Source organism: Sturnus vulgaris, chromosome 8 (genome assembly GCF_052056855.1).
Source record: "Sturnus vulgaris isolate bStuVul1 chromosome 8, bStuVul1.hap1, whole genome shotgun sequence".
In the NCBI taxonomy this organism is placed as follows: Eukaryota; Metazoa; Chordata; class Aves; order Passeriformes; family Sturnidae; genus Sturnus; species Sturnus vulgaris.
In genome coordinates, this window is record NC_142250.1 from 26,814,327 (window position 1) to 26,841,110 (window position 26,784).

The 26,784-nt window shown below is 39.2% G+C and overlaps 1 protein-coding gene across 3 annotated transcripts in view; it reads left to right on the top strand.

The window, feature by feature from the left end:
* The window catches only part of CFAP58 (cilia and flagella associated protein 58), a 57,078-nt gene extending 31,806 nt beyond the window's left edge, over positions 1–25,272 (top strand). The window contains exons 15-18 of one of the 3 annotated variants that reach the window (XR_015805182.1): positions 955–1,059; positions 18,304–18,423; positions 19,880–20,826; positions 24,192–24,297. Coding sequence is in view for 2 of the 3 variants with exons in the window: in XM_014883755.2 (XP_014739241.2) it covers positions 955–1,059; positions 18,304–18,423; positions 19,880–20,013; positions 24,192–24,312 (480 nt within the window). In the remaining variant the exon portion in view is untranslated. Of the gene's footprint in view, positions 1–954; positions 1,060–18,303; positions 18,424–19,879; positions 20,827–24,191 lie in introns of all 3 variants that reach the window. The other 2 variants (XM_014883755.2, XM_088169306.1) reach the window with 2 other exon arrangements.
* Positions 25,273–26,784: the final 1,512 nt, after the last annotated feature.

A 26,784-nucleotide genomic window follows, 5' to 3' on the forward strand; every position in this document is an offset into this window, starting at 1 on the left:
TTTTAGCCTGGTCTCTCAGGAAATTATGTTGTGTTGTGAACACTGCATGTGTATCTGTGTTAGTGTCCTAGTTATGCTTGAATTGATTAGTCAATTCAGATAAAATCAGACAAAAGATTAAGAGCAATGAGATACCGAGTTCCTTATAAGCTCAAGCAAATATAAGAGAGCAGGACTTTACTGCAGTGTGGGTTTAATCCTTATGAGACACCACATGAGAGAGGAAAAACCAGATTGGATAGAGGTGTTATGAGTCCCTGAGTGAGGAAAAGTTTCAGTCAGAGTTTGCCCTTCATTGAAAGATCCAACAAGAGGACACAAAGTACTGGGAAAGTAAGCTTTGCTGGCTCCTCCTCACAGAAGTATTTCTTTGCTCCTTAGAGCTTTCTCCAGATTCAATCTGTGCCAAAAGAATGAAAAGGAAAGGATGGAGAGACAGGCATCTACTAGCTCCTGGTCTTACAGGATGTGTAGGTAGAGGGCAACAGTACAGTGCAAACACTTTGTCACCATTATAAGCATTTAATTCCATTGAAGAATGGGATTTCAAATGTATGGACACTTTAGAACCCCATAATAATTCATCAGTGTACCCCCGAAATCTGTTCCTCTTAAATTCTCCTCCCGTTTCAGGACTAAATTGCTGTTAGCCTTTCTTTTGCTCAATAGAATCTTCTCCTTAGAAGTTAAGTTGGCACTATTTGAAGTTCTTGAACAGCAGGAAGTACTTGCACTGCTCTTAATTTGTTAATGAACAGTTCCAGTTGCTAATATTAAGATCCAGGACTGCTTGTATACATGCAATTTTTAAAAAATAGCTGAATGCATCCTCCCCTAGCCCCCCTTTTATACTTGCTACATTTGAACACTGAGGTATTATGGTTTTCATTTGAAAAAAAGAAACAGTAACCTGTTACCATGTATAATTTTTGAGACTCCTTTGCTCTTTCCTAGGCCAGCGACCCCACTACCTATGAGCTGATTCTGAAAATACAGAGACTACAGAAGCGACTTATCAGCAAGACAGGGGAAGTGATAGAGAAAGAATTTCTTCTTCAGGTACTGCAGCATCATTATTTTGTTGCATCTCATTAATATGTTTGACTTACTCTGCATTCTCTGTCTACTGGCATGTGCTTCCTGAATGCTATTTAGTTGCATGACTTTGGATTTCTTTTGCATGCCCTTTAGGTAGCTTTAGATGGCAGCACTGACTCACTGAAAGAGAACAAACAGCATCAGATTATTTGATTTTTTATATTCTGGTTACTGATACCTGGTCAGCTCTGGAAAATACAACGAAAGGTTGGCTTTAGTTTATTCATGTCATAGATTATTCTTCAAGTCAGTTTTAGACTTTTTGAAAGGTTTTTCTTTCGTTTTAAACAAGTATGTTATGACCAGAACATGAAGGAAAATTCCTGATTGATTCCATTTGTACTTAGCTTGGCTTTTGGCAGGAGGAATCCTAAAGAGTTTTTGTGATTCAGATATGCTGCTGTCTGGGGCATGTTTGATTTCAAGGTTTTTGTGCTGAACTTTGCCAAAAAATAATTTTTGTGATAGCTTATCTCTTTTAAACTATCTGATGTCCCTTAACCTCAGTGATAACAGTAAGATTTATGTTGCAGAATGAAGGAAAGACTGTGTTCCTGTAGTGCAAACATTGCTATCAAATATAACAGAGAAGAGCTCCAGAGTCCTGGCTTTAACCAGTGGTGTTAATCTGGTCTCTCTGGTGACTGTAGGGATCCTACAGATAAGTAATACAGATTACCAGCTCTAGGTGTGATTTTAACATCTTAAATACCCTAATAATCTTGATGCCTGTGTTGGGTGTCAGTCACTGGAGAGTAAAATGTGACCTGAATCTCCCTCTGTCTTGAGAGGAAGCTCAGCAGATCTTACCAAAACAGGTTTTGTCTCTATTTATTGTTTCATAGGAAAACATTGATATGAAATTTCATTTAAATGTAATGTATGGTGTATTATTCCTCTGCTTGGAAAAATGTGATCTTTGTTGCATAGCACTGAAAAGCTGTCAGTGAAATAGCTAGCTTAAAATGTAGCAAAAATAGCTTCAAATTTACTGTGCTTTACCCATGCACAAAACAAATTCTGTTAGATTTTACAAAGTCTCTATTGCATATCTGACCTTATCCTTAGTATGCTCCCATTTTGCTATTATCTTTATTTTCAACTGAAGAACTGAGATATCGAGATACTAAGTTGCCTGCCCAAGAAAATATTTGAAATAGAAGGTATTTGAGCTTACATTACTGTATACTAGCCATTGATATAATCTTTCTGTCTCTGCAATGGTCCTTCTATGGCAGCTCTATGATGTTTTTATTATTTTTCTAAATTTAAGACAGGGTTTAGCTATGTAAAATCTAATTGTTATAGTTAGAATTGCTAATGAGTTCCTTTATGTTCCTAATTCAGGCACCAATTTCCTGTGTAACAATACTGAAATGAAGGTTTCCCTCGGGGAAATAATAGTGAAGGCCAAAAATACTATGCTCCACATTGTGTTCAGGGATTTAACATCAATGCTTCTGAGCTCTTTTCTGTTTTTCCACGGTGTTTTGAGTCCTCCACAATGACTGAAACAGGGCTCTTTAATATCAGGGTGTGGATATGAGGAGAGATGGAGGACAACCCCCAGCTCATTCCTTTGAAGGGCTCTGTGTGCTACTGGATAGCTCACTGGCACATTCATCACAAATTAAGTGTGCTAGCAGAGCTGCTTCTGCTGAGTGTCTGCATAACCTGGTACACGGCATTCTATTATTCTTTGGACTGGTTGTCCTTGGTATGAGGATAGTACCTCTTTTGTAAAATCATACCCTGATACTCACCCAAACAAAACCCTCACAACTAAACTGTTGTTACCAAATTCCAAAGTGCTGTGGTGAAGGAGTGAGCCTAAGGAACACTCCCAGCAGAAGGAAATAAACAGAACAGTAACATCAGCTTTCTGGAAAGAGCTGAGATTCACACACCAGGAGGGTGGCTTCACTAGACCCACCTTCTGGGCAGTTTGAAAGATTTGAAGTGTATTTGAAGTGAAGTATTTGAAAGGTAATGTAGGATATGATCTTGACTGAACTTCAGAATTATGGGAAATAGCAGTAATTTAACTCCAATTTCAGGAATTTTTAATTTTGTTCCCTCAATCTAATTTGTATGTTGAGAGAGTCCTTCTCTCTATTTTTTTTTTCTTTTATTTTTAAATCCTGGTAAACTCTTCATGCTTAAAGGCATTCAGCATCTTTTCATTATGGGTCTCTCCTAGAAGCCAGCTCAGCTCAGTTCAGTCACTGCTCATTTGCAGGAGTGGGGGAATTGCTGATGACTGGCCTGTGCCTACTTGGCAGAACATTCCCCATATTCAGAGTTGGAGCCTGCAGACTGAGGGACACAGACTTATTAGGTCAGAGAACAACTGCCATCCCTGTGTTATGTTTGCTTGCATAAGTCACACTTCCTCACTTCCAGTCATCTTCATTCACATCTTGCCCTGTACAATGGCACAGCCATTGGGTTTATAAGCTTTAAAATTATCTTAATCTCTTGCTTGCCACACATAATCTCTTTCAATGTATGTGTGGCTTTTTTCATACGTTTGTGGCTAGCAAATAGGATATTTGTTTAAGGTGAAGTTTGTATCTGTGTCTAATGTGCATACTATGTAGCATAAATTCCCTCACATCAAAGTGTAGAGTAATAATAAAAAATTTTGTGTATTGAATATGGAGTATTAAAAACACCTTTGGAGTTTAGAAATAACCCATGTGAGGAAATGGTTGAGCCTAGTGTCAGCAGCCTGCAGTTTGATTTGTAGGATATTCACACTGCTGCATATTCATGCAGAGCTGTAATGTTTTTATAAGGGAAAAATAATTCCATTTGTATTGTATGCACTATAGCTCTGTCTTATTTTTTTACTTTTTGGTAAATGGTCTTTTAAAAAAAGTGCAGGGAACAAGGTTTCAGCTGGATATATAAATGGAAATTTTTGCTAGGTAAGGATCACAATATATAGATCTGTGTAGAAAAGCATCTGCTTGCTTTACCTGCTCCTGATGTGCATTTGATCATATCCTTTTTATTAGCTTTTTCATTGTTTTTATCCTGTCATTTCTTTAAAACTGCAGCAGATGTAGAAGCAAGCTACAATCCATGCTATGTGATTAAAAGTATGATTTAGTGTGTGTCAGTCAGAAAATTTAGATTGCTGACAAAATGGGAAAAACCCAGCTTGACTCTAAAAACTCATGCAAAAATCTCTCTTAACCGGTCATCAGGGCACATTTTTTGGATCAGACATATGCTGAGAGATAATGAATATTGGGTTTTTCTAGAACGGCTTTTCAGAGTTACACATTTTAATAAAGGTGTAAAAAGATTTCCTATGTTAGAGAAATTACTACATTCTTTTCTTGTTTCTGATTTATGTATGCCCTGTCACCAGAGCATCTTGGGTTATAAGGCATCAGCTCTCATGTGCCAAATAAATGAGGTCATCCTGAGATGCTACATTGAAGAGTAGCTGCAAAGCAGGTGGTCATACTTCCTCTTTTAATTCAGGCATTCTCAGAGTTGCAAGCTGCTCTGCTGATGAAAAATGCTGTCTTAAAAATCAAATCTAAACCCAAGGTCTTGAATACTTATGGTCAATAAAAATCCAATGGCAATTTTTCCAAACATAGCAAATGTTACTTCAGGGATAGCCCGTTTTCCTGTCTGAGTCATTACCTTCCTTCTGAATTTGTGGAGTCAAGATAGAGATTTTTTTGGTTCTTTCCTAAACTGTTGAGTAATATTGCAGGGCTTTGTGGAGAAATAAGTTGTGTTTTGTCCAGGAGATCTCACTGACGGATGAAGGTCTTTCTGAACACACTTGGGATGAATGACATGTGTTGTAAGGCCATAAAGAATAATTATTAATAAAGAGGAGTGCTCTGCAAATCCTCACTGCAAAAATACTGTTGCTCACTTTGCATGTGGGGCAAATCCCTCATGTGACTGAAGCTCTGCTATGCTGTGTACTGAGCAGTGATGTGGTAAACTCGCAGTGGAAAGTATTACCTTGTTAGGATTATGATTAGTGTGGTTTTAGGAACTAATCCCATTAAAAGTGAATTATGCACTGCTTTATTTGTTTCAAATTTAGTTCTTTCTCTTCGGAGTGAACTCCTCTAATTTGATTTTATGTCTGACTGAGCAGAATTTTATTCAGCTGCATGTCTTGGAATGGATAACAGCATAAAGATTCACATTATATGTCAGTTACCTCTTTTGTCAGTCATCTCAGAAGATTGTTCATAAATGTAAGAGAAAGTGCAACCTAGATTATTTGTTCAGGGAGGCAAAGGCAAATGTCTCATTTAAGCCTTGCATGTAGTAGTGAAAGCATTGTTTTTCTGTACATGTGTATTTTTAATCAGTATTGTTTTAAGCTGTCAGCAGTCAAAGCCCAGGCAGTCAGGATGTGATGCTGTGCTGACTGTGTCTTGAGCTCACAGTTCAGAGTGCAAGGGCAAAAGGCATGATTAGCTCATGTATGTGACTCAGAGATTACAGCCACCTAGCACCCACATGTCCTTGAGCCAAGTTTTGAGCTAGGTTTCAATCTCTCCAGAGAGCTGACTGTCCCAGTGACAGAGAGTAGGAGGAATTGAAGGGATGCTGCTGCCTCCAGCCCAGTTCCATTTCAGGTATTGTGAGATACAGGGAGGGGAGAGTGAGAGACCTTCTCTGTGACCTTGGGCAGGCTACTTAGCTTTTGCATGCCTCACATCAAGTAAAAAGGGAATAAAATAATTTCCATTCTTGTACTGGTGTGAATGAATATATTAGAGACATGACTCAATTCTGTAGCGAAACACTCAAAATAGGCAGATGTTTTATTTTATTTTATTTGTGCTAACTTGGTAGTAGAGCTATTCTATCCAGTTTGAGGTGCTCGTTGCTATAGTGTCTGAACATATACATAACCATCTTTATTTCTCAGAGCTGGTACTATAGTTTCATAAAGAAATAGGCTTTAGAACAGTGTGTTACCATGTGGGTTTATGCAGGTTGGCAGCTATTGAAATAAAAGTTTTCTCCCATGAAATGAAGGAGCTTGGGGATTGGTTTCCACATATTTTTTATGCATTTCTCACCATTTATTATATAAAATATATTTTTTTTTAGTCTTATGGGATCTTTTTCAGCCCACTTTATAGGAGCCTAGTCCTTCTGAAAATAATTTCTTTCCTTAGCTTGGGAGTTTCATGAGGCATGCTTCTGCTAAGTTCTTCACTCCTCTCACAGTCCTCAAGTGCTTCCACATAAGCGAAATATGTGCTCAAATGCTGAGTAAGAGATTTTCTCATCAGACAATCTGCTAGGAAAAATAAGAGAATACTCTCCTATCCCCTATCTTTATTTTGGTATTCTTAAGGCCCAGATGAGTTTTATCTTAGATGTTATGTTTACATCTTCAAAATGGCTAAGATTTATTTTACTCTCTCAAATTTGGTATTAATTTGTTTGCCCAGTGTAGTGTCTGCTTGGATTTGAGAGTATAACCTACCTGCATGTTACAGGTAGGTACAGAGTCCGAGCTGGGGATTTTTTGGTGGAATTGTCTATTTATATAAAAAATAACTGCAATTCACTTCAGGAAACTAATGACTGTAGAATCCCAAAAAGTCTCTTTTGACCTGCCCATTATTGTTTCTCTGTCATCTTATCTTTAGAGAGATTTCTGCAAAGGTAGCTTGGGAGAGTGCTTTGTATGCACTGAAACTTACAGGTGAACTGCAAAATCCACTGCCAAAATGCAATCCTTTCTTTACTGCTCCTTTATCATTTATATATGAAGTCAGCCTTTTGAAGGGATTTTCCATCCAAAAATGAAAAAGGAGAATTTCTTTTTAGCTTTTTATAGTGTAGTAGGACTTGGTGCTTTTCTATCTCTTTTTCCTGGAGGATTTGACTTCCTCTGGAAGCACTGGATTAATACCCTATCTTGCAGCTCAAGCTAGCAGTTCTCTCAGCCCTCAATTAAAGGGGTGAGTATATTGAGCTCTAGGCCTTTTCTATGCTTGAAAGCCCCATTTCTACCAGCAAAAAAGTATTTTCTGATTTAGCTTATACCAGCTCTTGAATGGCAGAAGACTTTCTTGCCAGTAAAATTGCATCTAATTGCAGAGGCAGTAGCTGGCATAAACATATCAGCACAAAGGAATTGCACCACTAACTGAACTAAAATTGGCCAGAGTTGTCAAAAACCTCAAGAAAGAGCTCTTCAGGTATGTAAACAACAAGCAGAAACAGACAGAAAATACCGGCCCACTCTTAGATAGGAGAAGTAAAATAGCAACAGTGCTTTAAAAGAGTGAAGTTCAGCAAGGACAAGTGTAAGGTCTTACAGGTGGGAAATTCAATCCAGGAGTGAGGACAGGCTGGGATCTACCTGGCTGGGGAGCAGCTCTCTAGGAAGGGACCTGGGTGTCCTGGTGGACAACAAGCTCAGCATGAGTGAACATTTTGCTGCTGCAGTGAAGAAGGGCAACAGGGTGCTGGGTTATGTCAACAAGGGCATCACTAGCAGAGGTTATTCCACTCTACTCAGCATTTGTCAGGCCACACATGGAATACTGTGTTCAGTTTTGGTCCCTGTTGTATAAAAAAGATGGACAGGCTGGAGTGGGTCCAAAAGAGGGCCACAAAGATAATCAAAGGATTGGGAGGCTTGCTAGAGGAGGAAGGTCTGAAACTACTGTATTTGTTTGGCTTTGAGAAAACAAGGCTGATGAGAGACCTTATAACCATGTTCCAGTATTTAAAGGTAGGTTAAGAAGAAGATGGAGATTTTCTCTTACAAGAAATCACATGGCAAAGATGGGGGTAATAGATACAGGTTTCTCCTGTGGAATTCTGATTGGACACAAGAGGAAAGTTGTTAACAACAAGAACAATTGGAAGGCATGGCAATAATCTCCCCAAGGAAGTGGTGCATTTCCTAATGCTGGACCCTTTAAATATCCTTCTGGACAGGGTACTGGGCCATCTTGTCTAGATGGTGCTTTTGCTGAGAAAGGCTGGACCAGATGATCTTTGAGGTCCCCCTACAACCTTCTATTCTATGATTCAGAAATTTAAAAGGTGTCAATTTAAGATCTAATCCCAAAGTCCCTTGCTTGAGCAGTCCCATTAAAGGGACAACGAATTTAATTTACTGTTTGCTTTTATGGATGTATATTGGTCACCAATATAAGCAAATGGGAATGAAAGAAAGGTTGGACCATATGAATCTTGAGGTTTACTTTTGACATGGTATCCTATGATTCTGAGTGGGAAAGCTAAGCTGCCAAAACTTCTAGCCACTGATCAAATAGTTCCTGATGGAAAGCAGGGGGAGAAAGGCAGAAAAATGCTCTCCCATTCTTAGAAATAACTTAAGTGTTGCTGTGTACCTTAAGGAAACGAGAGAGAAAAGACCTGGTGGAGTGTGAGCTTTCAGGTTATGATTCCAGTTCTAAGTTGGTGACTGGAATTTCAAGGGATTTGCATTGAAATACAGAAATGGGAAATACCATAAGGATTCAGGCCTAACATTTGCTTTTTGGCTTTCAGCTGGATATGAATCATAAAGAAAAAGTTTACTTCCCCAGTGTCATGCAGAATTAGGCTGATGTGTCAAAGGCACACTGTTAGAATAGCCTTTATTTAGACTCCAAAGACAAGCTCTGTTCTTTTTACAAATGAAAAAATAATGTGTGACCATGAACTCTGGCTGCAACCCAGTTCTGACTTGTGATGGATAAAAAATGTCCCATTACCAGCTCAATATTATGATGCATAACAGTCTGCTGAATTACTTTTATCAAAATAATTTCAGTCCAATGCCTTGAAACTTATTTGAAGTGGAATCTCCAATGCAGTATGAAGTGACATATGGAGGTATCTAATGCATCAAGTAATCCTTTAGGACTACTCTTAGATTTTTTCCTTCTTGTGGCATTTTTAAATTTTCCTTTTGTTGTGTTTGAAAGGTTCATTGCTAAACTAGGACTTGGAGTGAGGATTTTAGCTTTGGAGATGTTTTGTATTTAATATTGGCTTTAAATTGAAGGATTAATGTCTTTCAGGGATTCTATGCCTGGCATGACGATTTCCCCATTCAATTAGAGTATCTCTAGTGTCTTTTGTTCTGACACTGATAATTTTTCCCAATTAATTTGATTATTTAATTTTTAAAAATTGATTGTGTAGCCAGTAGGGTTCTGCGACTAAGGCAGAACCACTCACACTAAGCAAATTGTAGGATAAATGTGTTAAATCCTGGTGCAATTTACCAGGGCTCATATGCAATCTTGTGATGATGTAGTAAGGAATCATGTCTCAAAAACATGAAAGGTATGAGTCACCTGTGTGAAGGTCTCTTGAGTGTCTACATATCTACCTGAAAGTTTTGTGTAAGCTTTAATAATTCAGTAGATATCTGAGGAATATTCAGTTCTTGCCCTAGCTCTCCTCAGAAAGGAGTTGATTTCTATTTCTGCATATTTCTAATACACTTCTTGGCACATTAGTTTATTTTAGACCTTCTAATCTCAGTCCATCTAGAATTAGAAGATGTTCTAGGCTATAGAAATTTACTGCATGATAAACTGCTCTTAAAAACACACTGACATTTAGATTCTTTCCCTCCTCCCACATATGTTGCAATTCAAGTGGAAGAGAATAAAGTCTTCCCAGAAAAATAGCCTTTTTTTTTTTTTTTTGGTATGTTTGTTTAAACAGAGTTTTGAAAAAATGGGTAGGAAGTATGCTGAGCACTTTAATGTCACCAGGTGAAGATAATTGGCTGCTCTTTAGGGTGAGAAAATAATTTTCTAATAAAAACAGTGCAAATATTTCTGGCATTGAGAAATGGGAAACAAAGCAGATTACCTAGTGATCAAACAAAATATTTTTGGTGAACAGTTTTCTTAGTGGAAGAGATAATTTTTACTGACTCTTTGGGAAACTACTCTGCCCTCATAAACAAAATATATTTCCCATGATAAATGGTTTTGGACAGAAGCAAGGTGCAAGTTTGTTTGAGAAAATACCTTCTGGGGTTCTGCACCATTTTTAGTTCATCTGAGGATGTTTTGGTCAGAAATATTTGGATGTCATTTACAAAGCTGAGCAAGTTGCATGCAGCAGAAAAATCCCTTAGGGTTTATAGGTGGCAAATATACATGAATGCTGAATCTGTTTTACACGTTTTTTAAAAGAATTTATATATTTACTTGAGTGTGAGCTTGAAAGAGAACTCTAGTGGATCATCAGATGTCATCCCTCCTCATCCTGCAAGATTGTTTTAATTACACAAGTACTATCCTTCATAGATGAGTGTCAAGCATAGTTTTGTCTCCTGCATTCTAATACATGTACTCCCAGTCCACAAAGTTTAGCATGCCTGAAGAGGTTGTTGTCTTCAAGTAGACTGTGGCTCATTGTGAGTTTTCTCCTACATTTGTAACCTCCTGCTGTGGTCCAGGCCTGCTATTTCTGAAGAGCAAGGAGCAGATGCACTGACACAGCCACCAGCATGGTGGTCCTGGGGGACTGAGTTTCATTCCTGTGTGTCTTCAAGGAGTTTTAGTGAACTTTGGTAATTCATGTAATAACTCTCTGTGTCCAGAACTCTTGTAGAATGAGAAGAGGATCACTGCTCTGGCTGGAAGCAGTTCTTCAGCATGTGTTCAATAAAGATTTAATACCATTCAGATATTGAAAGAAGGATGCCATATAAGAACCTAAGACACAGAATTGTCATCTGTAATCTGCATCAGCAAAACAGAACAGTGATCACCGAAGTGTTTTATTCAAATACCTTACGTTTGCTTTGAACCCAAGATCTTGAGCATGGATACCTTGTATCATTAGACTGAAAATATTTTGTAAAATGACCCAGTCCTAAAGTTCTTAGTCAGAATTGTCCTTTACTTCAACATTAGTTTGCTAGAATAAAGCTTGGATAAAAAGTTCAGGAATTGTTCCAGTAAATAACAAATAACTGAAAACAGCCTTGTTTACTCCTCATTCCCGTGTTCAGCATGTATCTGAGAAGGAAATAAATCTGCTGTGCACCCCAGGGTAAAGTATATTAATCAACCAGTTATCTTGTTAAGGGAAAATAAATGACTCGCTGTGCTGACTGAATACATTGCAGCACACAGACTTTGCAGTGCTGGAGCAATCCAATACTGACTGTCAGCCATCCAGAAGCTGCTAGAGAAGCTGAAATACTGGAGGAGTGCAGCAACAGTAGCAATAAATTCACAAGCCCATATTCTGTAGGGTGGCCCAGAGCTAGAGGTACATCTTTAGTATTCACCCTTTGGCACGTGTTCTTGTGTTAAGATAAGGGGTATTCTGCTCTTCCCTCAGCAGCAAGATATGGACAATCTACAGCATCCCAGTCAGTGATGGATTATCATCTTGTATGACAGTTGCAGCAAGAGAAAAACCCCACCAAAAAAAAGTCATTCCACAGGGACAGACTAGATTTGTTCTATTCCAGTTCTCTTTCATTCTTACCGTGATGGTGCTGTTGTTGAGGGATGCTGCAGCTACGGCTGTTTTGCAGCTGTTTGAGGAAGGCAGGCAGAGTCACTGTGGCTGGTTGGGTTTTTTTAGAAGGCTAGCTTAAAATGGGACATAGGAGGACACAAACAGGTGTAGAAAGAACCCCATTTATCCACTCTTCTCTTGAGACATCCAGAGATGTGCTGCTGAGTGCCCAGGAGCCATGAGCCTCAGCAGAGTCTCTGACAAGTAGGGTGCAGCACTCAGCCAATTGCTGCACCTCTTGGAGGCTCAGAGCTTAAGGCTTCCCATGCCTAAGTAGGTACAGTTGTAATCTTAAACAGGGGATGGGACACGAGCACAGAAGTTGTCTTTACATGGGCATTAGGATTCACTGTCTTTCCCCTGCTTTTAGTCCTGTTTCTGTTTCTTTGAATTTTAAGAAGCAGGCAAGGGGAGCTGAAACAAAACTTGAAGAATAGCAGAGGCTCAGCTGTAATTACAGTGAGTCTGAAGGAAGCCATGCATTAAAACATTCATGATTTCAGAATTGCTGTGTGTATTTCTCAGATGTACTGTTCTTTCTTAATAGGTTCCAGAGTGTAACAGGAGACTATTCTCTCTTCCCTGAGGTACTTGACATATGCAGGGGAACTCTGCTGTCCTGTCAAAATGATGTATGTAGGCTTTCCTGTCTTGTTAGACAGGTATTGTACACTTAAGTGGTGGCTTGACTTTGAGATAGCTGTTGAGAGGTAGCAGTTTCAGAACACCAAAGGACTTGAAGCAAAGTGCTCTCATCTTTCAGGGAAATCTAAAGATCTAAGTCAAGCAGGTGACTAAAGAGATGTAGGTGCCTAACTTAAAAATAGATGTTTCTAGAAGGAGCTCTGCAATCTCTCTGACCCTTCAAGGGCATCTGTCAGATCAGTCTGAAGTGAGAACAGAAGCTGGGTCTACTGGGAGTCCTCATCCCAAGCTGTCACTGCAGGAACAGCTAATCGTTATCAACAGAGCTGTGATAATTCTCCTTTGATTCATCTAAAATATAAAAAATAGAAATGGCTATTGAACAGCTGAAATACATCCTGTTACACTGACATTAAAATACAGAGGTTGTAAGTCATGTAGTCTAGATCTGAGGAAGACACTTTTTTTTTCTTAGAACACTATATAAAGTAATTATTATACAGTAAAAGGTTCCCATCATTTTCTTTTTGGACTTAATCACTTAGAATATTTACAAACCTTGTTGATAAGATTTGCATCAAGCACTGATCTCTTCCAGGTCACTTTAAGACAAGCTGCTATTAGAATGCAAAACAAAGGTTTGTTTAGAGCTCTCTTCAGCCCAACTGTCAAGCTGCAGGCACTATGAAAATAGTTGGAATATTTACATCAATCCATGTCATGTCAGGGGTAATTCTCACCTTCAAGGAACAGCCCACTTTCATCTATGTATGTGTGTGTATTTCTGCTCACACATATAGAACACGAGATAATTAATTGATAATCTTTTGTGATGAGCTACTCTAATTAATGATTTTATAAATTCTTATGTAATGTCAATAGTAAAAAGGGTACTGCAGCTGTTATTTCAGCAAGACACATCCATGCCATTTTCTTTGAATAGAATGTTAACCTTGTGTCTCAGAGTTCAGAAGATGAAAGGAGAGGAATATATGTAAGTTGTTTGTTCATTGGAAAAATAATTGTTTTCCTACAGCCTTATTAGGGAAGATCTGATAGTAACAGTTCCTAGTGATAATAATAAAAATAAGTTGCAGTTGCACTCCAGGTGGAAATGTTCATACTTTGTTGTTCCTGGAAGATGGTGATACTGCAGCATTCAGCTCTTGCTGTTGCAAAAAACAATTAAGGGTGAAGAACTTACAAGGTGTTCCAAGGTGGTTTTTTTCCTCTCACATTAAGCTGTTCTGAAAATGCCAGTCAATTTGGTGCAGCTTGCTCTGTGCCAAAGGAAACAGATTTGCTCTTGAGAAGCATTATTACCAACTGGAGAAGTAAGTTACAACACAAGTTTAAGTGGTGCAAATTTCACCAAAGAGGAGATTATCCCATTATTTCCTTCAAGCTGATGGTTTTCACATCTGATGTAGTGTTAGTGTTGTTGCACTGTGAAAGGCCCTCAGTGTCCTCTTTCAAACATAATTAAGTTAAAAAACCTCACATTGGACAGTTAATGAAGTGTCTAGGTGATAATGAAAACAGGAGCTGTTCTAAGGAACTGCATTCTTGCAAGGGTGTTTGTTGATGGATGTGGAATAGACAAGAAAGAGCAGGAGCTTTTGGAAAGTGTTTACAGAGAAAGTTTATACTGCACATTTCTCATAGTGCTGGAGGCAACTTTCTTCTGTTATTATAAAATTTGTGAAGGTCACCATATGCTAATTTTTTTTCTTTACCTCATAAAACTTTTAAAGATAGATGTCCTGAGCCAACAGCTACTGCTGGGTATACACAATAACAAATAAATGCAGGGCTTATACAGCTAAAATGACTATGACTAGATATGTAGTCTGTGTATGTATTTAATCCAGATTTCTGTGTCCTGTTTAACACTTATGAAGAGGAATCAGCACCCCTAAGGATCCTTTGCTGCTGCATGGCATCATAAAGAAAATGCCTCTGGAGTTCAGCACAGCACTGACATTTTGGTTATAGTGCCAATAAACAAGAAACCCCCCGTGGCACTTCGACTGCCTTGTTATCCCCACCAAAGCCATGAGGAACTATAGAGTGCTTGCACAGTTACTATATTGCTTTCTCCACCTTACTAATTAAAATAAGAATTTTTATTTAGGTTGAATGTTTTAGGGACTGCTGCCGTACACTAAACTCACACTTTTGCACTTCATCTTTGTCTTGCCTTTAGCTCAGTTGCTGGAGACAGGAACTGACATAAGTTAAATTTACTCTGAAGCAAAGTATTTTTTAATTTTTTTGTGGGTTTTATTGGTTGTGGGGAGTTTTTTGTTTAGTTTTTTTGTTTGTTTTTGTTGTTTTTGTTTTGTTTTGGTTTGGTTTTTTGTAGTTCATGTGATAGAAAACTTTTGGTGCATAATAGGATTTTTGTGGGTCTTGTGGAGAAGGCTCTTGGGGTGCTGCTATGCCAGGTAAATTTGTTGAATTATCTATTTGGAAACAAGCTGATAAAAATGAGGAACCTGGGACTGAAGGGCCTATTTCTGCTGTGAATACATCTTCATTAAATGTATGGTCATCCATTCTCTCTGGTTCAGAATACAACCCTGGGCTAACTAACAAGATGTGCCATTTCCTGGTTTCATGGTGAAGGACAGGATGACACAAAATGGGGTCACATCTTTAGAGCTTTATTCCAGCCTGGGACTGGAGAATGCTTCCCACTCCCTGTCAATGGCTGTGAATGCCTTGCTGTCACTTTGGGAATGTCTGATGGTACTGATGGTCCTTCTCACATGGAAAAGCAAATGGGGCTGTGCTGGTCAGCAGCAATAGCTTCTTGTGAAGTAGGATGTTGCTGGAAAAAGAGATTCTTCTTGATGAAGATGGAGCTAACTTGTGACCGCCTAATCCTGGACAATCAACTGAAATTTGCCAAATGCTAGCCAGTCTTCTGCAGAAGAAAATATTTTTTCTCAGTTTGCTGTAGAGCTGCTGGCCAGGAGAACTAGAGAATATGGCTGAGACAGCATCTAGTTAAATTTAGGGGAAAGCACCACTTGCCCACCCTCTCTCTCCAAATTAATGAGTGAAAGACTTAGGGATGAAGAAAAGTGCTGTCACAGCTGGGCCTACAGACAGACCTGTGAGCTCCTTGGAGATCCCCTGGGAAACAAATCTAAGACAGGAAGGGCTGTTCTAAAAATAATGTGCCATTTTATTTGCAGAATTTTTACAGCAGATATTCCCAGAGGTGCTGAAATTCTCTTTGGAATGCCTGAAATTTAACTGTAATCCTCAGCCTAAGTGTCCCAGCATGCCCTACATACACAAAATGAATGTGCCATCATCTCTCCACCATCATCTTGGCTTAGATTGTGTCATAAACCTGTGAAGCTCATTGATGTTATGGACTCAGTCCTACAGTCAAACATCTGCTGAATTCCATGGGAGTTTCATGGTGGAAGGATCCCATGAAAAGCTTTGTTACTGTCCTATACCTGATCTGAACACAGGTACATTACTCTTACCAGTGAAGGCTTAACAGTGTGGATTTACAGAAATTTGATGGATCTTCCTTTGCTTCAAGAAGAGTTGTGCCTTGCAGTGTGTTTGTGACTCCAAGTATGTTGATCTCAAAACCTCAGAACTGTGATATGTGTTGTGATGGCAACCTAGTGTGAGGATGGAGGGAAATGTGAGGGGAAGCAGTTTGGGATGAGCCAAAGAAACCCAGTTATAATGGATTCACTTAATCTATTACAGAAAACAAAATTTTTCTTTATGAATTTGTGCTGATATTTTTTTCTTGGTCATTTCTGATTTCATATATGTGGAGATGAAAGTTCCTGCACATGCACCTTGAGACTCACATAGATTTACTCTTGCGGTTTCTGTTTTCAAATTAATTGAAATGAATTCATTCTTTTTTTAATTTATTTGTTGTATCCTGAGGTAAAATTTCAGAAATTGTAGAAATTTCTGTGAAATTTTGTAGAAATTTCTGTGAAACCTGTGGATACAAGCTTCTGCTGAGGTGGAAAAAGGTATCCAGGGTTTTCTTTTAATGTATTGCTACCATGTGGTGCTTCTAACCCAGTGACAAATAATTTGACCAGATGTAAAAGAGATGGACAGTGTTTGGCAAGGAAGGACAGGATATGCATTATAAGACATCTGGTTCTGCCTCTGTTGGGTTATGGATACAATGTACATTGGACACCTAACGAGTCTCTGCTGCATAAAATATATTCTCCTTACAATAGAATTGCATGCTTTGTCTCTAAATGAGGTTATTATACACACCATTGCACAGTGTTTGAAGAGCTTGGTTGGCCATTGTAGAGGGTAGGGAGAGAAAAAAATTGGAAAACAATTACACTTAAGACTTTCAGTCTATCAATTGCACCATATTTATCCAAATTACCATTACACTATTGCAAAATACAAATATATGATACATTCAGGGTTGAAATGTTAACATTGACTGGCCAGATTTTGACAAGGTGGATTTTTCTTTTGCTATTTTTTGCCTTGCAGTAAAATCTTACTTCCTCAGAAGGAAAAACTGGTAATGGAAATACCACTATGAAGTAGCATAATAACTCTCTACTCAGAATGAATTATCAATTTAGTATTTGCTGCTATGAAAACCTCAGTCTGAGTCTCAGGAGGTTTTGACTTTCCCAGAGATAAACTGTGAACAATTTAAGTTATAAAGAACTCTTCCTCAGTAATCTGCAGAATTTAAGGCCAATACTTGCAAAAGTAAGGCATGATTTGAAGTGATTCCATTTTGGGTCCCAACTTGTGATTGGTGTAGTGCATAGTTTTCAGAAAATTACGAGGTCTAAAAACTCCAGACTCCTTATGATCTTGAAGACTGGACACCTAAAATTTTACATCTTCAAAATAGCAAACCACTTCTGCAAAGCCTGGCTCAGCCACTGAGAAAGACCAAATGTAACAAGTCTAGATGATGTGATGGCACCATTTCCCAGATCAACAGACGAATTCTATGGTAAGAGTTGTAGAGAGACCTTATAAAAAAGACAGTTAAAAGGGGTTTTGTCAAATCCAGTGTAAATAATCACCTATCCTACCTTCTTCTTGGCATTTTTGTCTTCCTCAGTTAAAACTTTTGTCTGCTAGTCCCCTTTTTAATTCCAGTTATCAATGTTCCAGAAAAGGATGTGGTCTTACTAAATAATGTTATTTAATGATCTTAGCTTTTCAGGATAGATAGTAAAACTATTGTAATGTGCAAAACTATGAAGACGGCTTTTTTCAGAGCTTTATTCCTGAGACTAAAAACAAGTACACTCTCAAAAAAAAGCAGCATTTCAGTACAGAAAGCTGTAAATGGGTCCATGGCATGGTTTCTCTTTAGGCATGGCAATATCCAGTTCTCACAAGTATTACTGTTCCAACAAAAGGGATGAGGAGATACATGACAAAAAAAAATTACTTTGTAATTGTGCTAGTCATAATTGTTGCTGTTTATAATTTCTTTCCCTCTCCCAGAGTCCAGAGTTAAACTGAAAGGTTATATATATATATATATATAAATCTCTGTGTGTGTGTACATGTGCTTTTCAGGATTTTCTTTGGAAGAAGTGACTCTTTTGTACAGACCTTTGCTGACATTTCTATTGCCAGCTCACATCCTGTTGGATGAAGCTGTGATTCTTAATGTAAGGTAATGTGACTCATGAGAAGAAAGATTGCAATAAGCACAGTTTCTGGTGATTAATTTCGCAGCCCTGGATACTCTTTCAGTAACTGCTGAGGTAGAGTGGTTGCTGGTGATGGTGTTCAAGAGCATTTCATTCGTGGTTTGAAGTAGCTGGATGTTTATCTTAATGAGCTCTCCCATTGCTATCACAACAACTTTAAATACCTTATGGCTAGTGAGGAAAGCCTGACACACAGGCAGATTTGTTTCTCCAAATACCTTCCTGACTGAGCTGCAATTTTCAGTGAGGTTGGTTTCCTCTCAGGCTGTGCTGCTGCCGTAGTGGTTTAATAAGAGCTCTCTTCCTCTTGTCCCTTCCTCAGGAAAAGGAGAAGCTGTATGTGGAACTGAGGCACATGCTGGCCCGGCAGCCCGGCCCCGAAGCCACGGAACAGCTGCAGCAGTACCGGAACATTCTGCGGGAGAAGACCAAGCAGATCAAGGTAAGAGGTGCCCAGGGTCCCTGGGGAGGGGCTGCAGGGGGATCTGCAGTGAACAGTGTGCCTGCCCTAGTGTGTTAGACCAGGTTATCACAGCATCTCCTCAAGGGACAACACAGAGCAGCAAACAAACTTTTTGTTTGCACCTTATGCTACTTTATTTCATTAAAATAGAGGAAAAGTCTTATTACAGTATGAGTTAGCAGCACAATGCAGTAAATAGGTTTTTTAGCACGGGCATTCTGGGGTACTGCCAGCTTTTCATTCATCTTATTCTTCCCTTTATTTTAAATTGTTAATATCTTTAAGAAGCAAATCAAAGCCATTTTGTTTTCCCTTTAACAAACTAGTGGGAATATACTGAGAATCTAGTCTTAAGTTACTATTATTTCTCTTGCCATGTGTACATGTATATTTAGATTTGCAGATTTTGTGGAGATGACAGGAGGAACCTGTTCTAACCTCGTCAGTCAGAGGGAGGAGTTCCTGCTTGCAAAAGAATCTTGTAGAAAATTTTAAAAGCATAATATTAAAAAGCAAGTCTTTGATAGAATTCTATGATATTCTATGAATAAGCTGATCTTCTCTTATTCTTGGCTGCATGAGAGATCAGTCTCCCCAGGAGTTCATCTACTTCTGCAGCTCCTCTCTCTGTTGAAGTCATCATCTCCTGTTCACTGCATCATAATCACGTCTATACTAACCATGAGGAAAAAATGCAGGAGCAGATGGGCCCTTAGGAAACAAAGAGGCTGTTATGCAAATCTTAGCTTTCCATGGAGAAGAAAAACAATGTAGAAAATGTAAAATAGAAGCCAAAGTTTAGCTAAACTGAACGTGATTTGAAGTTCTCCATATGATCCTTATTTCTCCTTAATGCAGTCAATTGCTACTTTGTATTTCAGGCACAGTGTGCTGTAGCACGATGATGTGCATGCCATTTTGGGGTGCTAGGTCAAGCTATTACCCTTTTGAAATAAAGAATGTGCACTATGCATGCTCCTCCTTTTAAAAAATTTACTGATTCACATTAAAGTGGCTTTGTATTCATATTTACAGTGCCTGGTTCTGCTTTGCCTTAGCAGTACATACCTGTAAATAAACTCCATTATTATCAAATAATTCCCTGATTCATTAAGACCTAAGTTTTGGATTTTTGCCCAGCTTTATGTCCCAGAAATTAAGGGCTAATGTATCTATTAATGCCATTCCCATAAATTTTGGAGCATATTTTACATGTTGTATTATGGTTAAATTGCATAACCTTTGTTTTGTAAGATGTTTTTAGGTGAGCAGAGGTGAGACCAAATGAAACATCAAGATGGAAAAAGAATTGTGGTAGAAAAGGATAATGTCTTACATCATCAAATATAAAAGGAGAAAGTGCTTGTAAAACTACTCACTTTTGTGTAAGTGAAGCATCATCTCCTGTTTCTGCTGCTTGTGTCTTGTTTATTAGGTTTTGTCCTCAGAACTGAGTATGTGTGAAACACAGAGCAAAGAATACAAAAATGAAATCGAAAGACTTAACAATGAGCTTCTGGAAGTGAAAAAGAAATATCTGGCTCAGAAACGCAAGGAGCAACAGAAGAAGTATGGAAAAACAACAGTTTTGTCTTCACAACTTTCTACACAAAACTAGATTTTTGTTTTAGACCCTTTTGATCAGAATGTGGCCAAATTTGACTGAGGTGATACAGCTTTCTTGCCTAATTTTCCTGAATGTTATCCTCCATGTTACTTCAGTCTGGTCTGGATTTACCATGATCCATGGCCAGGACAAGAACATCCATCAGAGATGTTGCTGAACATGTTCTGCAGTCCAGTTAAATTATTCATACCAATGAGATGGTGCCCAGAGAACACAGATTAGTGTCTTGTCTCTGACATCAAAGCATAGAATTATAGAACAGTTTGGGTTGGAAGGGACATTTAAAGGCCATCTAGTCCAACAGCTGTGCAATGAGCAGGGACATCTCCAACCAGATGAGGTGCTCAGAGCCCCAATCTGACCTTGAATGTTTCTGGGATGGGGCATCTCCCACCTCTCTGGGCAACCTGGGCCAGTCTTTCACCACCACCATAATAGAAAATTCCCTTCTGATATCTAGTCTAAATCTACCCTCCTTTAGTTAAAAATCCTTATCCCTTGTCCTATTGCAACAGGATTTCTGGGCTGTGAGTGCACATGGCTGGCTCATGTCCAGCCTGTCACCCAGAGCACCCCCAGGTCCTCCTGGGCAGGGCTGCTCTCTGTATGTTCATCCCCCAGCCTGGATTGGTGCCAGGGGTTCCCCTGACTCAGGTGCAGCACCCAGCACTTGGTCTTGTGGAACTTCAAGAGATTCCCAAGGGCTCAGTTCTTGAGCTTACACAGGTCCCTCTGGATGGCATCCCATCCCTCAGGTGAGTCAACTGCCCTATTCACTTTGTTGTCATCCCAAAACTTGCTGAGGGTGCTGAGGGTGGGCTTTACTTTTAGTGAGAGACTTCTCAGATTTCTGCAGTCAGATGATGTGATCTGTTACCAAGTTTTTCTGTAGGCACAGAAAGCCTTTTGTCTTTGCACTCATTTCCCTCCTCAGCCTGTGCCTTCCTCACACACTGAAGCCAACGGTTCCCTACAGTTGCTGAACATAATTCAAAGTTGCCTTTATCACTTCTTCCTTAATCCCGTTTCAGACAGCAAATGATTTGAAGACTAAATTAGCAAAAGAATCAGTGATAAACAGTGACTTTTGTCCATCTGCAAATTGCATAATGTTACTTTAATGTTTGGAATTAGCAACAATTGTGCAGTGCTAATGGCCTTTCTGGAGATTTAGGATCAATACGTGAGGCTACCATAATGCCTGATAATCCGTTTCCAGCAGTTAAATGTCTCCTTCACAGTAGATTTGATGTTTCCATTTCAGACTCTGGCATCGTGTCTCTTTCTGTTCATAAAATGAGGAGAAATTCACCCACATTTTGTTGTTATATCTCACCTAGAATTAATTCCTGTCACAAACTTCACTTGTTAAGGCCATAATTGCTTTAAAATAAAACAAAAAATACTGTGTGAGTTGATGGTGGCTGAACTGGGGCATGTTATGCAGTAAAAGGAGTTTCATATTGAAAGTTATTTAGTGCTGGATACACTGTTTATAGGTTCAGGATAGATACCTGCCACTGGGGCAGCTTATCAGGTTGTTCTCTTGGGCAAGCATGTCTGTAGTCTGATGAGCATTGGTGTCTTTGTGACATCTGTGTTTTGGAAGCACATTCAGATGCTGTTAGTGGTGCTTCTGCAGGTTGACATTATCTTGTGGCCCCCACCACAACCTCAGAAGGCACCAGCACTGTGCTGCCAGCCCTGGCTTGCAGCTCTCATCTTGTGGCAGGCAAGGGGTAGTTCTGGGCTTTGCTCTCCTCTGCCCCTCATTGCTTTGTACCCCAGTCAAGCCAGTTGGACAGAGGCATAACTGAGCACACCAGTCCTGGATAACTGCAACTTCTGCTGTCTCTAGGCTGTGCTTTGTGTTGGCAAGGGAAAAAATCTTGTGCAGCCCTCCTTCTCCAGCCTGCCAGGTGTGCAAGACACATTGCTGGCTTTCTGCAACAGAGAGAACCTGTTGTGCAGTCAGGTTCTTCCCCGGGGAGTCCTCCACCCTGCCATACAGCCACTGCACACCACTGCTGCCTCAGGCAGGGCTGGACACCCAGTGCCTGCTGTGTGCATGCTGGCCAAAGAGCCAAGGCCATCTGAGTCACACAGTCTCAGATTTCTCTAACTCCCAGCTGACAGAAAACCACTGACTTGATTCTCTGTCTTGCTGGATAATGTTAACATCATGTCTGAAATAAATGTAGCTGGCTTTGCTAATAAAAAGAGGATCCTATCAGGACGATAGCATTAACAACATTATTGACTACCCTGGTTTGAAAGAGAATTAATACTCTCAGATAACCTTACACAAAGTTATCATCTAAAGCTTTTATTGATTTGTACAAGATAGCTTTGAGTTGTGATTTAACATCTTGGTACTGAATAAATGCAGCTCTGCATGTGATGCTGAAGGAATATAGTGACAGCGGGAATTTAACTTTGTTTTGTGTTAAAAATGAAAATACAATGTTTAAGATTTTGGTTGTGAATTTGAAATCCTCTTTTTCAGCTCTCTGATTCTGAATATTGCTTTTCCCAGTTGTCTTAGCATTCTTTTTCTATCTCTTCCTATTTTTAACTTCAGTTTCTTGAACCCTTTCTGCATCACTATTTTCCTAGTTGCTTCTAGCACCAAGATTCCATTTTGATCTTGATAAGCATTTGTGAGAAAATATGAAGCTTAAATCCACACCAGAGACCCAATCCAGCAGTCCTATATAAGTAAATAACTGCACTGAGGGATGTCAATAGTAACTGGGAGCTTTTGCATGTGGCTGGTTGCACATTAATTCTGCATAATACATTATAGTATTCAGTTGCATAGAATTTTCCATACTGATGAGCACATCTGTGTGTTGTCTCCATGGGAGCATGAGGAAAATATGAACATGGATTCTGGATCATTTTCTCTCCCCAGACTTGGAAGCCCAATAGTGAGATGGGATAAGCCATTTAAATACAGAATGATAGATTTTAGTGCTGTCAGCCGACATATCCATTAGGGCTACATTGATACAATTTAAACCAGTTATAAATGGTTTTCATTGTTAAGTTCACCTGTGACATCTTTTGGCTGTTCTCCTACCTCTCCAGGGACCAAATTCGGAAAAGGATGCATAACTAGACATCTGACATGGTTTCTCTGAACGTCTTCCTATCCTGACAGTTATATAGGGGCAAATAGAAAAGAAATAATTCAGAAGTGTTTTCTTTCCCCTTTCTAGAGACTGAGCAAAGATGCTCATGTGGCAAGGCTAGATTTTGTAAAAGTGTGGTTGCACTCACATTTGTGTCTCAATCTCAGTGACTGTGAAATAAAATAATGGTACTGACCTTCTTTGTAAAGCCTTGAGACTCTTGCTGTTATAAACTAGAACTTCATAAAGCTCCACTTGGTTAATCTTCAGTATCTCAGGACCTCTCCCTGAAGCATCCAGATATATCGCAGTGAGTTTGGAATATTGCCCTTCATCTTTGTAGTGCTCTGCTTACCTCCCCAACTTTGTAAGAGTGGAACCAGCTAACCCTCGTTCCCTCCTCTTAAGGCCATCAAATTCAAGACCTCCTGGATTCTCAGATGGAGCAGCTCCCTGAGGCTGTCAGTGCACCTACAGCACACTGCTAGTTTTCTGCAAATGTCACAGACAGGGCAATTATCACTGGAACTTTGTTAACATGTGAAGACAGATAGCACTATATATTCATTAAAATTCAACAAAGGAAAGAAAACCTCCCCATTGTGCCTTTGATGAATGTAGCTGTTTGTTTGAAAACAGGCATATTCCAGCTAGAACAGGATGGTGATTAGAAATCTGAAGTCACAGAGCTCATGTACATACTTGCTCTAATGAGGTGCTCTGACCATTTTGGGGAGTAGCACAAAGAAAGCTCATTTATTTCTAATTTTTAATAATTCCAAACCCCATCGGTAGTTTTGTAATTAGATCCAGACACCTAGTCTTGGAGGTTTAGCCTAACAGGCTTTAATCAACACTTTTAAAATATCTTTTGATACATGTTTGCATCAAAGAAACTCTGGAGGACACAGATTTCCTTAGTTTATAAACATCTCCGGGCTGCAGAATGAAATATGAATTTTCTGTTTCTTTGTTTCTATTTAAAGGGAGAAGGAGCAATCCAGCACTGATATGAGGACGAAATTACCACCCCTCAAGACTGATGTACCTCACTTCAGCATAGGGGACTTTCCTTTAAGCAAACCCATGCCCAAAATTGCAGTCTAGGAACGCACTCATGTAGTTGCATTCCTCTTCTGTTTCTTGTTTGAGAAACTGTAATTTTGAGAAAGATTCAGAATCCACTGAAATCACTGTATCACCTTCAGGAAAATTTTGTATATTGTATATAATAAAACACGTTTTTACACTGGAATTAAATTTCATATTGCATTTATATTTTGTACATTTTATATTGGAATTAACATAGTTCTTTTTACAAACTGTGTACCAAATCTGTCCATTTGATGCCAGCAGACTCCTGCACTGATGTAATGGATAGCTGAGATATTTCTTCTTCAATATTGTGTCTCTAGCACTGTAAGACCACAAAATGCCTTAATATGTAGTTATTTCTCTTTTATCTACCTCAGTTGTAAGCACACACTCCATTTATCTTCTCACTCAAAGCACCTGAAAGGAATGAGAATACAGAAAAGAAGAAAAATTAATAGGCTGATGTTTCAAGCCCTGCTGAGCAAATGCAAAATTAACAAGTCTTTACTTAGATGTACATATGTAGCAGTTCTCTGTGTGGGTAGTGTATAATAGGGTTTATGCAGTGTTTGCTACAGTTGTTAGGAAGATCAAGGAAGTTTATGGCCATAATGTACATTATTAAGAGCACGATTGTGTTTACTGTGGTAGATACAAAGTGACATAATTATGTCTGTTCAATTGGGGGGACTGTGCACGCTCAATGGGACATGCTGTTCTCCCACACAAATCCTTCAGAGCGATTAAAACTTGGACTCAAAACATGGCAAACTTTATGCTTTAATTTCTAGACACTTGGGCATTTTTGTAACTTTCAGAAATTGTTTTTGTAATACAGCAGGAGCCCTCCAACCTTTTCAGCCAAAAGAGATTTAATTACCATTCATTAACAAGTGAAATAACAAAGTCACGGCATGAGGTGCTGAAGTATAGAAAACTTTCAAGCTGTAAAATAAAATGTTTTGAAACCGATTTGAACGTGGAAGTTTTTTCCCTGCCTGGGGGATAAAAATACTTGTCCAAAGAGATATGCTGATAAATATTTCACATCCAGAAAAAAAAAGCCCAAAAAATCCCTTTGCAAAGATTTTGTTCCTTTCTTTGGTGAAATACATAATTAAATATTAAAGCTACTGTGGGAACTTTAATGAAAGTGTTTAATTCAAAGGAATCAAGTTAAATACGACAGGGATCTACTTTGCTTTTACACTGGGGACCAGAACACTTAGTCATCCGATCCATTGTATTTTTCTTTTGTCCCCAAAATAGCTATTATTGCTTTTTTCATTGTCAAGTACATTATGCGAAAGTTATCATTTTAGGGCAGTCATGCTGTCAGAATAGTGTCTTTTGTGTATCTGACGTGTCCTTATAGATAGAATAATTGACAATAACTGACATGGGCACTTGAGTATGATGGAATCCCAAGTAGGTTTTACTGGGGCTTTTAGAAGTTGGTATTTGCTAAGGTCCCAAATACCCAGCCTGGAGCTGGCTTCTGCTGTACTTACACTGGCAAGTAATTTGTATTGAAATAAATCATCAAAGACACATTTATTAATTTGCATGAACTAGAGGCAGTTAGATTCCTAGCACACGGTCACTGTAGAGAAGCTGTTGATGCATTACACTCTAAAATGTACAGTGTGCCCCCTAACTCATCCAGAGAGAACCTGAGTCTGTGTACACCTCCCACAGAATCACAGAATCATTTAGGTTGGAAAAGACCTCCAAGATCACCCAGTCCCACCTTTTGCTGAACACCAGCATGTCAACTAAGCCAGGGCACTAAGTGCAATGTCCAGTGGTTTCTTGAACAGCTCTTGAGCAGATGGTGGCTCCACCGCCTCCCTGGGCAGCCTGTTCCAATGCTTAACAACCCTTTCAGTGAAGAAACTCTTCCTGGTGTCCATGGCACAGCCTGAGGCCATGTCCTCTTGTCCTGTCACTTGTTACCTGGGAGAAGAGGCTGAGCCCCAGCTTCTGTCAGGTACAACTCCTTTAAGGTACTTGCAGAATGATAAGGTCACTCCTGAGCCTTCTTTTCTCCAGGCTGAGCCCCTCCAGCTCCTTCAACAACTCATGAGAGGACTCTCTAGAATCTTCCCCAGCTCCACTACCCTTTTCTGAGCACACTCCAGCCTCTCAATGTCTTTCCTGGGGTGAGGAACCCAGAAATGGACACAGCATTCGAGCTGTGGCCTCACCAGTGTGGCCTCACTTTCTCTCTGTTTGTCATCAGGGTTTAGAAGACAAATTATCTCAGTGGTCAGAGGAAAGGAGGGGAGGCAGGGCAGATGGAATTTGTTCCCAACTTTCATATATTTTTTCGAGTACAGTAGTAAAATGTATACTTTTCTGTCTTTAGTTGTACTTAATAGTAGCTTCTATTGCATGAGTAAGAAGCTTTTCTGTAAATTATTCTTGACCTAAGTTTTTCCAGTCTTTTAAATGTTTGGGATAGTGTTTGTCTAAGGACTTGCA